This window comes from Balaenoptera acutorostrata, chromosome 8 (assembly GCF_949987535.1).
Source record: "Balaenoptera acutorostrata chromosome 8, mBalAcu1.1, whole genome shotgun sequence".
NCBI lineage: Eukaryota > Metazoa > Chordata > Mammalia > Artiodactyla > Balaenopteridae > Balaenoptera > Balaenoptera acutorostrata.
Window position 1 is genome coordinate 88,039,864 of NC_080071.1, and position 16,000 is coordinate 88,055,863.

The following is a 16,000-nucleotide window of genomic DNA, read 5'->3' on the forward strand; positions in this document are numbered from 1 at the left end:
ATTCAGATGGCAGATATTTGGCCTGACAGCCAAGCCCTGCAGTTACCACCCATCACCCCTAGAACCTCCTAGGGCTGGACATCCAGGCGGGGTGGGAAGGGGATTGTGTGTTCAGCACCAACTCGATGTCAGACACTATGCTGGGAACAGCAGGACAGAGGATAAGAGCACACATGGGCTCCGGGGCTAGACTGCCCAGATTCAAATCTAGGCTCTGACACTTGCTGGCTGTATCATGTTGGCCTAATTGCTTAACTGCTCTGTACCTCCATTTTCTCATCTGTGAAATGGGAATAATAGGCTTGTCATGAGTAGACGAGCTAAGGCCTGTAAAAGTACATCCCATGTGCCCAGAGGCAGCACTGACCCCATGGCAAAGTGTCCAGGTAGAGGCCCTGGGGGCTGTCCCACAGGGGCCTGCCCTGTCCTGCAACCTCCTGCTCCTGAGTCCCACCTGGGCTGTGGCACGAAGGTCCAAGGGATACTCTCAGGGCAGCAGGGGGGATGGAATTCTGGGGACCAGCCCTGTGCAGGAGGTGGGATGCAGAAAGGAGAAAAGTGGTGTTAGGAGCACAGGGAGGTGTTAGAAGCCCAGCCTTGAGTCCCAGGTCAGCCACTTGTGACCTTGGTCTAGTGCCCTCTCTCTGTCCTCAGTTTATTATTCTGTCAAATAGGTATAGTAGCATCCTATAGGGCTGCTGTGAGTCTTCAATAAGTAAACATCAAAGTACACAGCGTCTAGTAGATGCTCAAAAAATTGGCTGCTACCACCATCATCATATAATTATCCCTCCAAGGCAGCTTTGAGGAAGGCAGAACCGAACAGTGAGGAGGACGATGGATCCGGAAACGAAGTCCCTAGACACTGGAGTGTGACAAGCTGTCATATTCACGCAGAGTTGGAATCGCAGTGCCGGGGCAGGACCGCTCCGTCCACTGCCAACTTGGGCAGGAGAGCTGGGGACTTACTGAGGGTGTGAGCAGGGGAGGGCTGTTGAAAGTGATGGGCTTAGAACCATACTTTCCTCTTAACGGCCACAGAGACTGACTTACAACTGAAAGGAGTGGACCCAACTTTGACAAAAGGAAACAGAAACCTACAGTGAGTAAGGAGATTATCAGCGAGTGCCTGATTGCTCTAAAAACTTGAGGTTTCTGGACTGAAAGAAAAGCTCCTCAGGATTCTGAGAAGCACTATGAATTCTTGTCAGTTAATTCGATGGACATTTTTCTTTTGAGCATCTTCCGTGGGCCAGCCCTGAGTTATAGCCCTCCCTCAAAGAATCTGCAGTTCAGGAGGGAAAGCTGACGTGTGCGCATGTATTAGAATGTGGGTCAGATGTGAGGTTAGCCCTGGAAGAGGACTGACGAGCTCTGTGTGGGGCTGTGCGGGGAAGCTTCACACCACAGAGGTGGCTCTGCCTGGGACTTCGGAGGATGAAGAGGTCACGGGGCCCTGGTGACCCGGGATGTGTTCTAAGTGCAGTGAGCCACTGTTTGGAGGTTTCAAGCAGGGGAATGGTGTGATCCCCTCTAAAATGAACTCTGGCTGCTGTGCTGAGAATAAATGGTGGCAGGGGGCAGGCAGAGACAGGGAGACCAATTAAAGGGCTGTGACAGTGGCCGGCAAGAGGTGGTGGTGGCTTGAGATGGGGAAAGATAGGCAGATTGGGAACGTTCTGGAGGTAGAACTGCTCAGACCGGCTGATGGAGGAGATGGAGAGGGGCAAGGGAAGAGGAACCAAAACGATTCTGTGTAACTAGGTATGGGAACAAGTGGGCCACTTACCCTGCTACTAACACTAATATTAGTATTAATAATACTAATTCTGAGCAAGCAAGATGTCACGTCCCAGGGGCGTGACACAGTCCTGCAGATAGAAGGAAAACCAGAAATTCAGAGGGAAGGAGACATAGCCTAATAGCAGCAGACTTGGAGAAGCTGGGGCATTCCGGTTGGCAGCAGTAGGAGTCACGCTGTGGGACACTGACTGCCTCTGACAAGGCTGAGGGGACTTCTGAGAGCACGGGCCCCCCCACGATTTCCCTAGAGTGAGACTTCAGCTCAAGATGGTGGCTGAACACACACACGATTGTCAGTTCCCTTCCTAAAGGCAAAACTCACGGGGACAAAGAAAACAGGAGGGAGGATAACGGCAACACAATTCTGAATGCTGGAAAGCAGATGGATAATGATAACCAATTTATAGGAACCAAAAAAACTAAATTTTAAGTATGGCATAGGAGAAGTTGAGACGCCTGACATACCACAGAACCACAAAGGGCATAGGAATCGATAGCAACCGGGGCCCCTGGAGTGAGGTTGAAGCTGGGGTTATAAACAGCAGGACTGGATGAAAATCTTTTTAAAAGCGTTAGACCCACCAGATCCCTGTCCGTGCCACGCAGCCGGTGGCTACCCGTCACACATTAGGCGGAAGACCTGAGCTTTATTCTCTGGAGGAGGTAAGGGACTGGGGGACACCGGGCCTGGTGAGGGCAGAGGAAACTACCAAAAACAGAGGGCTCAACAACAGTTACTTCTGAACGCTGAGACGCCAGCCTTCACCCCTGCCCAGCTCGGGGTGCTGCCAGCCAGGCCCACACCCTGCAGGCAGGCAGTTGGAAGATTCTTCCTGGACCACGTGACCAGCCCAGGAACAAAAATCTAAAGACACTGCCATGAAGAGGTTCCCCACAAATCAACCCGTGAGACCACCCAGTGGAGAAACCTTGCTGGACAGTCCCCCACTGGAACTCTTGGGATCCACAGCCAAGGACCACCAGACATTGGAGAGAACCCTGGAATAGGAAACGTGCAGGAAACAAATTATGACAGTGAAAAGAAATTGGACCAGGAAACAAGAACAGAATGCTACTAAAGGAGCATTCCGAGAGCAAAATAAAAATGAAGAAAAAGGAGGAGGAAGGGAACAGGAGATTAGTAAGGAAAAATAAAAACATTATAGCAGAATCTTTTTTCAGAAATTTTTTTTTATTAATTAATTAATTTATTTTTTTTGGCTGTGTTGGGTCTTCGTTTCTGTGTGAGGGCTTTCTCTAGTTGTGGCAAGCGGGGGCCACTCTTCATCGCGGTGCGCGGGCCTCTCACTATCGCGGCCTCTCTTGTTGCGGAGCACAGGCTCCAGACGCGCAGGCTCAGTAGTTGTGGCTCACGGGCCTAGTTGCTCCGCGGCATGTGGGATCTTCCCAGACCAGGGCTTGAACCAGTGTCCCCTGCATTGGCAGGCAGATTCTCAACCACTGCGCCACCAGGGAAGCCCAGAAATTTTTAAAATAACTCAAAGGAATGGTGGAAAGATAAAGTTAGGAAAGCTCCCAGAAGGTAGAACAAAAGGACAAAGTGAGGAGAAATAGGAGAGAAGGGATTTTTGAAAATTAGAAGACCAGTCCAGGAGGTCCGATACCAATATAATGAGAGTCAGTAAGAGAAAACCGGGAAACAGTGAGAAAATACATTGAAGAAACAATTCAAGAGAAGTTCTCAGGACTGAACAATGTCAGTTTCCAGACTGAAAATGGCCCACCGAGTGTCCAGCACACTCTGAGGCACATGCAACTTTGGAAAGTCTCATAACACTGGATTCTAAGAAAAAATCCTAAAAACTTCAAAGCAAAAGATAGATTATAGCCTGTGTCAGGGGTCCCCAAGACCATGATCCAGGTACAGTGAGTGATTCTCCAGGAAAACTCCCAGGACTCAGTGTAGAGTCATATAGCTGTGGTTTGTTACAGTGAAAGGACATAGCACAGTCAGCAAAGGGAAAATGTGCCTGGGATGAAGTCTAGGAGAGACCAAGCACAAGTTTCCAGAAGTCCTTTCCCTCTGGGGGTCACGCAGGACGTGCTTAATTCCTCCCTTGATGAGTTGTGACAACTCATGTGAAATGTCATCTACCAGGGACGCTTGTTAGAGACTCAGAATCCCGGGATTTTACTGGGGGCTGGTCATGTAGTCACCTTCTGCCTGGTACACACCCAGACTCCCAGAAGGAAAACAAATATTCAGTGTAAACCACACTGTTGGTACAAACATCACAGGCACAGTGAGTTGCTCTTAGTTCTGGGGATGCTGGGAACCCTCCCCAAATCCAAGATCTTAGATGCCAACCAAGGGCCACCTTCAAGCAGACTTTCCAAGGATAGCAGTCAGGCTTGCCATGTGAACTCTTCTGCGTAAAGATGGATCAGAATGATGTTTTATTTTTCAGCGGCAATGCTGCAAACTCGAAACAATGGAGCAAGGTCTCCAGAGTCCTGAGGAGAATTATTCCTAACTTAGAGTTGTGTCAGTGAAGTGTGAGGGTAGTTTTCAGACATGCAAAGCTTCCAGAAATGTATCACCCCATCCCTTCTTTCTTGGAAAGCTACTAGAGATGTTGCTCTACCAAAATGAAGGCATAAACCGAGGAAGAGGACGACTTGAGATCCAATACAAGAGAGACAGAGGTGAATGGATTTCCCAGATGATGGAGAGGGAAGGCCCTAAAGTAACGGCTCTGCATCAGGCCTAGAGAAGGCTCTGCACCAGTCTGGAGAAGAGAAGGCCCAGAGGCTCTGGGAGAGGCTCCCTCAGGATGATGAAACTGATGAAAGTGCTTGACCACACAGAAAAGAGAGTTACAAACGGAGAGAGTTAGGACCACTGAAAAAATATGGCAATTATTAACTCCAGGAAAAACAGAAAGTTGTGTAGGAAAAAGAAAGCAATCAGGGCTTGTCTGTCAAGAGCATTCCCATAATAACAAACACTGAATGCTTATCTGGCCAAAATGATGACATAATTATTAGAAGGATGATGGAGGGACTGAAATTATACATTGGTAGGGGGAGGGGAACGGTGAGGTGGGGGAACAGGTTGTAAATGTGAAAGAGAGCTAAACCTTCATCTTCTACAGTGGGAAGTCAATATGTAATAAAAATACCTAAGACTGAAACACCAGGAAGTAACAATATAAGCATCTTATTTAGAGTCATGAAGTAAAATTCCAAAAGAATCCATTAAAAGAATTGAAAGTGGTTGCCTCTAGGGAGCAGGACATTGGAGGGAGGTGGGGTTGGGGAGTGCTATTGTTCGTAAAAATCTTGTAGAACAAATTGAGTCTTTTAGTCGTTGATAGAGGTAAAAATATTTAATTTTTCATTTAGATATAAATTCAAAACAAGCACAAGAGGGAAGGGAGGAAGAGAAAGGAAGGAAAAGAGATAGGGAGGAGGAGAGAGAGAGAGAAGGAAGGGAGAGAGGGAGGGAGCTGAAAAGATGGACAGTCACACTGTCTCTGCTCCGGCCAGGCCACCCTTCCTGTCCCAGGCACCACCCTTCCCAGCCATGGGCTCCTCCCTGTAAGAGGAGCAAGGATCTGGGAGACCAGGCACAAATCTGGTGCTCAGCCTGGACACGGAAAAGTCAGGACTGTTGATGGTCAAGTGCCAGAGTATAGTGGAGACTCTACATATTGGGTGATGATGAGAAAAATGAACTTTCATCCCTCTTCAGTCCTGCAGCTCATCAAGTCTCAGAAGTTTCTGAACAAGTTGGTGATTTTGGTGGAAACAGAGAAGGAGAAGACCGTGCGGAAGGAATATGTTTTTGCTGACTCCAAAGTAAGTGACGACAAACCACTAAGATGGGCCAAGAGGGGAGTGAGGGACGCACAATTTCTGAGGCTTGCTGTGTGCCTGGAAGTTGGTACCATGGGCTCACTCAGCTCTCACAACCCATTTCCCACCTGGGAAAGCCAAGCGCAGGAAGCTGAGGGGGTGCGTTCCAGGCCAGCTGGGATTCAAGCATCACAGCTCCATCCTCTCCCTTTGCTACCACGCCTGCCCCTGAGAGAGTGCATCATTTATCAGCCATGTCTTACTAGCCCTGAGCCCCACTGGGGGGCTTTGAACTTCCCCGGGATGCACCCGGAGGCCCTCAGGGGCACCCCAGACTTAAATCTGAGTCTCAACCAGTGCTCCCTGCATTTCTACACTTTGCCCTACTCTGCAGAAGTGAGAGTCCCTGCCAGGCCTGGCTGCTGGAATAAGAGGTGGATGGGCAGATGGAGAAACTTGGGATCTGGGCGTTGTGGTGGGCCTCTGTACAGACGGTGTCTCTGTGACCTTATCCCTCACTTCAGACATGCCAACCAGGGGCTGAAACCCACCCTCACGGCCCTGCTGTTTATCCTGCAGTGTACGGCTCGGATGAGGCAGGGCACAGAGAGCTCCCAGCACGTGAGGTGTTGGCTGACTGTGTCGGCACCATGGCTTTGGGACAGGGCTCCTACCATAGGCTCACAGGGACAGCCCCATCGAGTGCCGGGACCCAGCTCTTTCTACCTGTGTGGCAGGGGTGGGCTGCTGGGAGGCCAATGGAGGGTCCTGGGGTGCCCAGAACTGGCTGAGAGGGTGAAAAGGACTGGGAGGAATGATAAAGAAGGAACTGGGAAAAACAAGGAAGTGGGGGCCAGACAGGTGGAGGAGGCAGAAACCTGGCTGGGCATCGTGCTGGGCACATGGGCAGAGGTCCAAAACCCGGTTCTGCTCATTGCCACAAGCTCGGAAGGACAAGGCACAGCAGTAAAGCGAGGCACTGAATATTGAGCCATTTGTAACTAAAAGGTTTCCGTAAAGACAGCCATCACAATTCTTCGTGAGCTGCTTTCTTCAGAGGGAACTTAGATTTGCAATTAGATTGAATCATATGAAATTGCCATCTACGTAGGTCTGAGACAGTCAAACACTGGTAATTTCATACGGTGCAGCCTAAAACTTTGGGGCATGCTTGTTTGGTCACCCTGCCCTATTGAACCGTAAGCTACGAGAGGACCACGTCTACTTTGTGCCCTACTGTGTACCCAGCACAACTAAATGAAGACTATTAAGAAGGCAATGACAGCCTTTGTGTGTTCTTTCCTTTTTAATTATTTTCTTGGATTTAAATTTTCTTTCATTACATAAATCATCTAATTCTCATTAGTGAAAAAGTATACAATAAACAAAAAGTTTAAAATAGAAACACCCCTATACCACTAGTAATCCTTGGACTCTTTCAGGATGGTTTTTGTTTGTGTTTTTTTAATACTAATGCAGTGGTGCTGTTCATAGTGTTTTGTCAACTGGTTTTTCATACTAAACAATGTATCTTGACCATCTACCCTTGTTGATGAAGTACTTCTGCACCAAAATTTTTAAAACCTATGGTCTTCTAGCATATGGATGACCCATAATAGAGTTAGTAATTCATCTCCTAAGATTGGACACGAAGGTTTCTAATATTTTCTGCTGCAGTCCCCACGATGTGGTTGGGTCTTCGAACAGTCCCTGATTCTTTCCTTAGAGTCAGGTCCTTGCAGTGGAAGGGCTGGGTCAGAGAGAAGCCGCTCTCTTAAGACCTCGGACACGTATTTCCAGATGGCTCTCCTGGAAGTCCACACTGATCTGCGCTCCCCTCAGTTTTCTTGAAGCTGACCAGTCCTTTGAAAGTATCATGTGCGGGGAGGCAGAGGCCTGTCTGAGTCTGTCTGCCCTTCAATCCCTAGAAGAGAGAAGGCTTCTGCCAGCTCCTCCAGCAGATGAAGAACAAGCACTCGGAGCAGCCCGAGCCCGACATGATCACCATCTTCATCGGCACCTGGAACATGGGTGGGTCCACATGCCACCCCGCCTCCCGGCACCTCCCCTGGGGTTCTGCTTTGCTGCCTCAAGCATCCTTGCCTGTCTCCCCCCAACCCCCAGTCCCGAGACGTGGGTACCCATCCTGAGACAAGGGTAAGAAAAACAAGCCCTGGGATTCTCATACCCCAAGTGCAGCTGAAATGGGTTACATTGCTTGTCGAAACTGGAAAGTCTGAATATATGGGTGAAGAGGCTCTTGGGCACCTGCCAGCCTTGGGCAGCTTGCCAAGGGGCTTCAGTCCTGGAAGGAAGAACTCCCTTTTTGATTTGGGCTGCCAGGTTTATTGAGCAAGAAAGAGAAAGAGAGATGATGCCTAGTTGAATTTGAATTTCATATAAACAACAAATTATTTTTTAGTATAGGTGTTTAGCTAGAAATAAATACATACTAAATATATATTATGATAAATATATATACTATATATATTTACATACTAATATGTACTAAGTATATATCATATACTAAATATATAAATATATTATACTGAATATAAATTATACTAAATAATTATTTAGTATAACTATTCGGCTAGAGATAAGTGCAAATATACACCAAATATGCATTGTACTAAATATACATAGTATATACTTAGATGCTAATACAAATTTTTATACTAATATGAATTACACGAAATAATTATTTAGTGTAAATATTCAGCTAGAAATTTTAAAAAATTAAGTAGATACAGAATGTCTAGTTAATTTAAATTTTAGACAAACAGTTATTGCACGGGACATACTTATTCTAAAAATTATCCATTGTTTATCTGAAATTTGAATTTGACTGGGCATCTGTCTCGCCTGCTTCTGTCTGGAGCGGAGTCAGGACCACCTCCCCATGCAGCACAGTGTCACCCAGCAGCCCCCCGGGAGGAAGAGGCTGAGCAGAAGCCCTTCGTGGAGGGGGAGGGGGACAATCCGAAATAGAAACGCACCATGGGACTCCTGGCCTGTCGCTGGGTGGAGGATGGGCTGGCGTTCCAGGAGGGAAGTCAAGAGAGCTGCCCACCCCGATTCCACCAGCCCCTGCCTCCCCAGACCTTCACGCCCAGAGATTCCAGGGGCCACGGCAGCGCTGAAGTAGAACCCTTGCCCAGTTCCTGTGTCCTTCTCTCCCCACCAGTGTTTCTTATTAGCCGCCTGATTTCCTCAGCTCTCACACTTGGGGGTCATGCACGTGGGCACCGGCCCCTTCCCGTTTTTCCCTCTGCGAGCCTGGACGTCTTAGATTTGGCTGGGCACGGTTCAGGCCGTCCAGGTGCACAGCTGCAGGGGTGCCCTTCACACGGCGTGGAAGGAGCTGGCCAGGGCCCTGCCGCACCCGGGCAGCATGCGAGGGTCTCCCCAAGCAGAGACCACCGGGCCGCAGGGTTTGTGCTCCCATCCTGAGCTACAGTGGGAGCAGAGCTCGGCAGCGGTCAGGTCACTCCAGTTCTTGGCTTCTTGGCACTTGTGAACCAAGAAAGTTATCTCTTTGAGAAAAAAGTTTACTCAGCCTCCAAGGGCATTTTGAGGGAAATAAATCTTTATCATCATTTCTTTATCAAGCTGTTTCAGCTCAGCTTTTGAAATGGCACTAGGGGGGCCTCCATGCTCTTCCATTTCTCTGGCTAACTCCCGCACACCTCTTGGTTTTCGGCTGAGATCTCTCTTGTGCAATGAAGGCACTGTTGTCTCCTAACCATGGGTTAGAAGCCTCCGTGCTAAACTTGTCAGCCTACAGCGTTCTCTCACCACCAATGGAATGTAAACTCCTCGAGGCCCGTGTCTCAGTTATCACTGAGGCCCCAGAGACTAGGACAGTGTCTGACATCTTGTATACTAGTTCAAGTTACGGAATCTTCAGGTGTTTCTAGTCTTTGTAACTTAACTCTATCTTTACAAAGAAATGTAACTGAGGGAATTACCTGGCAGTCTAGTGGTTAGGACCCCACACCTTCACTGCTGAGGGCCCGGGTTCAATCCCTGGTCAGGGAACTAAGATCCCGCAAGCTGTGCAGTGCTACCAAAAAACAAAAAAAAACAAAAAACCTTGCTTTAAAACATCAGTATAAAAAAAAAAAAAAAACTAAAAAGAAAAAGAAAAGTAACTGAGTTCTCACCCTCCCTGACATCCTGGGGGATGATAGTACCTAGTTCTTTAAGGTATATTTCTTTGGGGAACTGAATGGTTTCCAGTGACTATGTGAACCTCTCCCACCCACCCCCCACGTCTGTTTTGAATTCTCCTGATGTACCTCTGACTCACTTGGTGTTGGGTTTTGCTGTTGAAGGTAACGCCCCCCCTCCCAAGAAGATCACGTCCTGGTTTCTCTCCAAGGGGCAGGGAAAGACGCGAGATGACTCTGCTGATTACATCCCCCATGACATTTACGTGATCGGCACCCAGGAGGACCCCCTGGGAGAGAAGGAGTGGCTGGAGATACTCAAACATTCCCTGCAAGAAATCACCAGCATGACTTTTAAAACAGTGAGCAGTGGCCACAGTTCTGGGTGGGACTCCGGGGCAGTGGGCTGGACAAATCAGGAGCATCTCAGAAGCAAGAATGTGCTCAGTGGTCCCCCCCACCACTTCCAGGGCCAGAGAGGGGCACCTGTATCCAGAAATTAATGGGGTCTATGAGCATTGCTCATCACTGGGGTCCTCCCTCTTCCCTGCCTGAGCTTGTAGGTCATCTTTACTTCATCGAAATCTCATCAGTGCCGGCTCTCATCTTTAAGACACGTTGTCTCATCTGTGAGGCATCCTTAGGAGTCCCCCAAAGTGTAGGGATTACAGACAGGGCGCCCCACGCCTGGGGCGAGGGATGGGTGTGCATCTCTTGCTCTGGGGTCAAGCACTGTGTCCTGGCCCAGGGTCACAGCCTTGTCCTCCCCGCAGATCGCCATCCACACCCTCTGGAACATCCGCATAGTGGTGCTGGCCAAGCCCGAGCACGAGAACCGGATCAGCCACATCTGCACCAACAACGTGAAGACGGGCATCGCCAACACGCTGGGTGAGCAGGGGGGCTGTGTTCCCCGTAAGCTCGCTCCTGCCGACACGCACGTGTCCATCCCACCTGGGATGGGTGGTCCTCCCAGCCTAAACGCACTCGGGGTCTACACCAGTGCTTCTGGGCATCTGGCAGAATGCGGGTTCTGACTCAGTATGTCTCAGGAGGAGCCCGACATTCTGTTTCCAACGAGCTCCCAGGTGGTGTCAGCACTGCTAGTGCATGGACGCTACCTTGAGCGTCGCGGACCGAGGACGGGGGTTGACAGACGTGCTGTGAAGGGCCAGGTAGTAAGTACTGTAAGCTTTTCAGTCCACGTGCACCTCCTCAGCCCTGCTGCTGACACACGAGAGTAGCCACAGACAGCAGGAACATGAGTAAGCGCGGCCGTGTCCTAGAAAACTGTATTTACGAACAAGTCACGGGTTCAGCTTGGCCACAGACTGTAGGTTATGATGCCTGGTCTAGATCTAGACGGACTCAGGTTGGAGGTGGAAACATTGGTATCAGCTGTGAGCCTGTGGGGACCAGTCAGGGTGCTTCAGAGAATTGAAAACAGCAGAGGGCTGCACGCCTGTGAGTGTGAGTGTGTGAGTCTGTGTGTGTGTGAGAGACAGTATGTGAGTCTGTGAGTGTGTGCCTGTCTGTATGTATGAGTGTGTTTGTGAGTCTGTCAGTCTGTGTATGTGAGTCTGTCAGTCTGTGTGTGTGTGAGTCTGTTGGTCTGTGTATGTGTGTGAGTCAGTCTGTGTGTGTGTCTGTCAGTCTGTGTGTGTGCGTGTAAGTCTGTCAGTCTGTGTGTGTGTGTCTGTGTGTGTGAATCTGTCAGTCTGTGTGTGTGTCTGTGTGTGTGTGAGTCTGTCACTGTGTGTGTGTCTGTCAGTCTGTGTGTGTCTGTCAGTCTGTGTGTGTGTGTGAATCTGTCAGTCTGTGTGAGTCTGTCAGTCTCTGTGTCTGTGTGTGTGTGTGTGAGTCTGTGTGTGTGTGTGTGAGTCAGTCTGTGTGTGTCTTTGTGTGTGTGTGTGTCAGTCTGTGTGTATGAATCTGTGTGTGTGTGTGAGTCAGTCTGTGTGTGTCTGTCAGTCTGTGTGTGTGTGTGCGTCAGTCAGTCTGTGTGTCTGTGTGTGTGTGTGAGTGTCAGTCTGTGTGTATGAGTCTGTGTGTGTGTGTGAGTCAGTCTGTGTGTGTCTGTCAGTCTGTGTGTGTGTGTCTGTCAGTCTGTCAGTCTGTGTGTGTGAGTCTGTCACTGTGTGTGTGTGAGTCTGTGCGTGTCTGTCAGTCTGTGTGTGTGTGTGACTTTGTCTGTGTGTATGAGTCTGTGTGTGTGTGTGTGTGTGTCTGTCAGTCTGTGTGTGTGAGAGTGAGTCTGTCGGTCTGTGTATGTGTGAGTCTGTTGGTCTGTGTATGTGTGTGAGTCAGTCTGTGTGTGTGTCTGGCAGTCTGTGTGTGTGTGCGTGTGAGTCTGTCAGTCTGTGTGTGTGTGAGTCTGTCACTGTGTGTGTGTGTCTGTGTGTGTGTGTGTGAATCTGTCTGTGTGTATGAGTCTGTCATTCTGTGTGTGTGTGAGTCTGTCAGTCTGTCAGTCTGTGTGTGTGTGTGTGTGTGAGTCTGTCAGTCTGTGTGTGTCTGTCAGTCTGCGTGTGTGTGTGAATCTGTCAGTCTGTGTGTATGAGTCTGTGTGTGTGTGTGTGAGTGAGTCTGTCGGTCTGTGTGTGTGAGTCTGTCACTGTGTGTGTGTGAGTCTGTGTGTGTCTGTCTGTGTGTGTAAGTGTGAGTCTGTCGGTCTGTGTGTGACGTGAGTGCGTGAGGGCAGGTGCACCCACACGGGGGTCGTGGGCTGAGGCTGAGGGCGAGGCCAGCGGTTTCTGGTGGCTGGTGTCAAGGACAGGACAGAGCCCCAGAGCTAAGAGGAAGTCGAAAAACTGCTGGCATTGAACCTGAAAAGCTGTCTCAGCCTTTCTGCTGACAAACCGCAAGCTGCCCGCGTCCACGCCCACCTGCCCTCCCTCCTTCCTGTGGCAGCTGCCCTGCTCCGAAGCCCACGCCCTCTGCTGCCCAGGAAGCTCCTCTAGTCCTCGATCCCCGGCCGCCTGGGCTGCCCGCCCCCTCCCACCAGCCCTTCCCCAGCCAGCAACGCGCTCCAACCGCCCGACACAAGGCAGAAGCACGCCTCGACCGGCTTCCCCCCAGCCGCCGCCCCAGCCCTGGCTCCTGGGACGGAGCCGAGTGTGCCCCCAGCCCCCCAGCACGGTGCTGGGCCTGGGCTCCCGACCACCGCACGCGGCGGCCTGCTCCCACGGACAGATGGACGGCGGGACGCTTTCGGGAGCGAGCGGCCGGCAAAGCGTGTGTGGCGGGGGCTAGAGCAGATCCAATACTACCTGAGACGGCGTCCAGGGGCCTCTCTGACGGGGGGACATTGGGACCAAGTCCGAGGGCAGAGGAAGGGTCCTCATGGGAGGGGGGTTCCACGCAGGGGAACAGCGAAGCCAAGGCCCCATGGTCCCTGGGCTCAGCTCTGGTGGGTGACGGGACAAGGCCAGAGAGGGAGGCAGGAGGCCTGGGCAGTCGGAGGGCAGCTTGGAGGTGGAGGAGTTCCCCTGTACCAGACCCTCCCTGCCTCCCCTCCCCCGTCTCCTGGGGCTGGTCTCCCCCCTTACCTCCCCCCGAATGGCTCCCAGCCATGGTCAGCACAGGGCAGGAGCTCAGTGAATGCTGGCTGACTGGCGGAAGATCTAAGACCTCTAGGAGAGCTAAGACCTTGTACCCTGTGCAAGGCCGTGTGCTAAATGCTTTCCGACTATTACTTGATACAAGCGCCCTGTGCGGGCAGGGACTGTCATTAGCCCCATTCGCAGACAGGGCTCTGGAGGCTACAGTGATGTTCCCTAACCTGTCCGAGGCCCTGTGACAAGGAAGGGGTGGGCAGGGATTTAAACCCAGGCTGCACCGCAGGGTGGGGAGAAAGCTGAGAGGAGGGGCCTCCTGGGGGCGAGGGGAGCAGGGCTGCCTCACTGCCAGGGGCAGCGGGGTGGGGGGTCGGCGGGGGGAGGGGGGCAGGAGGCCCGGCCTGGCTCGGCCACTGGCCGGGCTGTGGTTCCCCTGAGTCCCGAGGGGCAGAGCCGGGTGGTCTCCAGGGCCCTTTTGCTATCCAGCCCAGACAGAATGCCAGCCACTTGGGTGGTTTTAAATTTTGAGTACCAAATTCAGAAAAGGAAAAGGAAACAAGGGAAGTCAATTTTAATAATATATCTTATCAAACCTCATACGTTCAAAATATTACCATTTCAACAGGTATTCAATACAAAAATTTATTAGATATTTTACAGTCCGTCTTCGTTACCGAGGCTTACAATTCCGATGTGTCTTTTACACTTTTACATCTCAGTCTGGACCTGTACATCTCAAGTGCTCAGTACATACGGCTCACAGATGCCGTGATGGGCGGAGCAGGTTCCCAGACTTCGGCATGTGTCAGAACCACCTAGAGCAGGGTTGGCAGACTTTTCCTCCAAAAGGCCAGAGAGTAAATATTTCAAGCTTTGCAGGTCATGCATGCCGTCTGTGTCATAATTACTGGACTCTCTCTAGGGGCGTAACTGTGTTCCAATAAGATGTTATTTATAGACTCTGAAATTTGAATTTCATATAATTTTAATGTGTCACAAAATATTCTTCTTTTGATTTTCCCCCAACTGTTTAAAAACATACAAACCGTTCTTAGCTGGTGGTGGGTCAGTGTCTGCCTAACCCCTGTCCTAGAGGACTTGTTAGACGTGGATTACTGGCTCCCACTCCTGAAGCTCTGATTCAGCAGGTCCAGGGCGGGGCCTGAGATGTGTACTCCCAGCAAGTTCCCAGGTGGTGCTGATGCTGTTCTGGGGAACGTACTTTGAGGACCACTGGTCTCAGTGTGGGTTTTGGTCTCTCCGGGAAGCTGGAGTTAGCTGGTGGAAGGTCACCACCCGCTGCCCCCCAGCCCTGGGCTCCTCCTTCTGAATCTCCTTCTCAGGGTTTCTGGTTCCTTTTAATGGTCCTGCCTGGGCATGTGGAGAAACTAACACACACACACACATGCACACACACACACACGCACACCCCTGCTTAGAGGGAGATGCCAGGATGAGTTATCACCAGTAGCCTCCTCCCTCAGCCCTGCCGAGAACCCCAAGGTTGCTGGCCACTCATCCCATTTTCCTGTTGTCCCGGAGGAACCTCGCCCCCCGGTCCCTACCACCTGTCCCATCTCCCACCCCAGATAAAGCTGTTCTGCCTTCTTCCTTGGCCTCCACTTTCCCACAGCGGCGCTCTCCCTCCTGACGAATGACGTTGCTTCACCTTGATTTCCTGCCACTTGGCAGCTTTGCCCGTTTGATGCTCTGACTTCTTCCTCCCCCTCCCTTTAGGGAACAAGGGAGCCGTGGGGGTATCGTTCATGTTCAATGGAACCTCCTTGGGGTTTGTCAACAGCCACCTGACTTCCGGAAGCGAAAAGAAACTCAGGTAATGGAGCTCATCCCCCAGGAGCAGGGATTGGGGTTATTTGCCCAGACAGACCCCAAACCCTAAACACCATAAGGATGGCTCAGCCCTCGGCTGGGACCCTGTCCGGTCGGCCTCTAAGGGCTTTTCCCGTGTTCTCATCAAAGGCAACTACAGCTGCATCCACGTGTGGCTGAATCTTGCCTAAAGGACGGAACAGACATTTCCTCGTGTCACTAACCCAGCAGACACCTAAACACCACTCCATCTCTCTCAAGGGAAAACCTCATCTGGGGCGCCCTTACAGATGAAAGCGCATTTTGCCTGTTGGTGGCCCAGCCACGCAGACGGCCATCTAGAAGGCTGATGATTCCGAGTGCCTGCGGAGCGGATGCTCCCGGGGCCCCGGCCTGCGTTCCCAGTTCAGTCCAGGGGCTGCATGCGCGTGGTTTGCTGCAACAGGGCTGGAGATTTCCGTCTCACTCCCCAACATGCCCCCTCTGACTTCCTGGCACGGGCAGTAGGGAACCAATGCCCCTGTGCTAAGCTGGCTGCTTTTTTTGTTTAATTAGGCGAAACCAAAACTATATGAACATTCTCCGGTTTCTGGCTCTGGGAGACAAGAAGCTGAGCTCCTTTAACATCACTCACCGCTTCACCCACCTCTTCTGGCTCGGGGATCTCAACTACCGCGTGGAGCTGCCCGCCTGGGTGAGGGGCCGCCCTCCCGGGGCTGGGGACGCACAGGGCAGAGGCTCCCTGCATCAGCTCAGGGCGGAGGGTCAGGGAGACACACGACCGGGCCGGGCCAAGGCAGCTACTCCTCCAGGGCTCGA

The 16,000-nt window shown here is 51.1% G+C and overlaps 1 protein-coding gene across 1 annotated transcript in view; it reads left to right on the top strand.

The window, feature by feature from the left end:
• The window catches only part of INPP5D (inositol polyphosphate-5-phosphatase D), a 130,029-nt gene that overhangs the window by 84,517 nt on the left and 29,512 nt on the right, over window positions 1-16,000 (top strand). Inside the window, exons 10-15 of the mRNA XM_057551877.1 lie at window positions 5,519-5,625; window positions 7,551-7,653; window positions 9,960-10,156; window positions 10,568-10,685; window positions 15,089-15,185; window positions 15,737-15,875. Of these exons, the coding sequence (XP_057407860.1) occupies window positions 5,519-5,625; window positions 7,551-7,653; window positions 9,960-10,156; window positions 10,568-10,685; window positions 15,089-15,185; window positions 15,737-15,875 (761 nt within the window). The remainder of the gene's footprint in view (window positions 1-5,518; window positions 5,626-7,550; window positions 7,654-9,959; window positions 10,157-10,567; window positions 10,686-15,088; window positions 15,186-15,736; window positions 15,876-16,000) is intronic.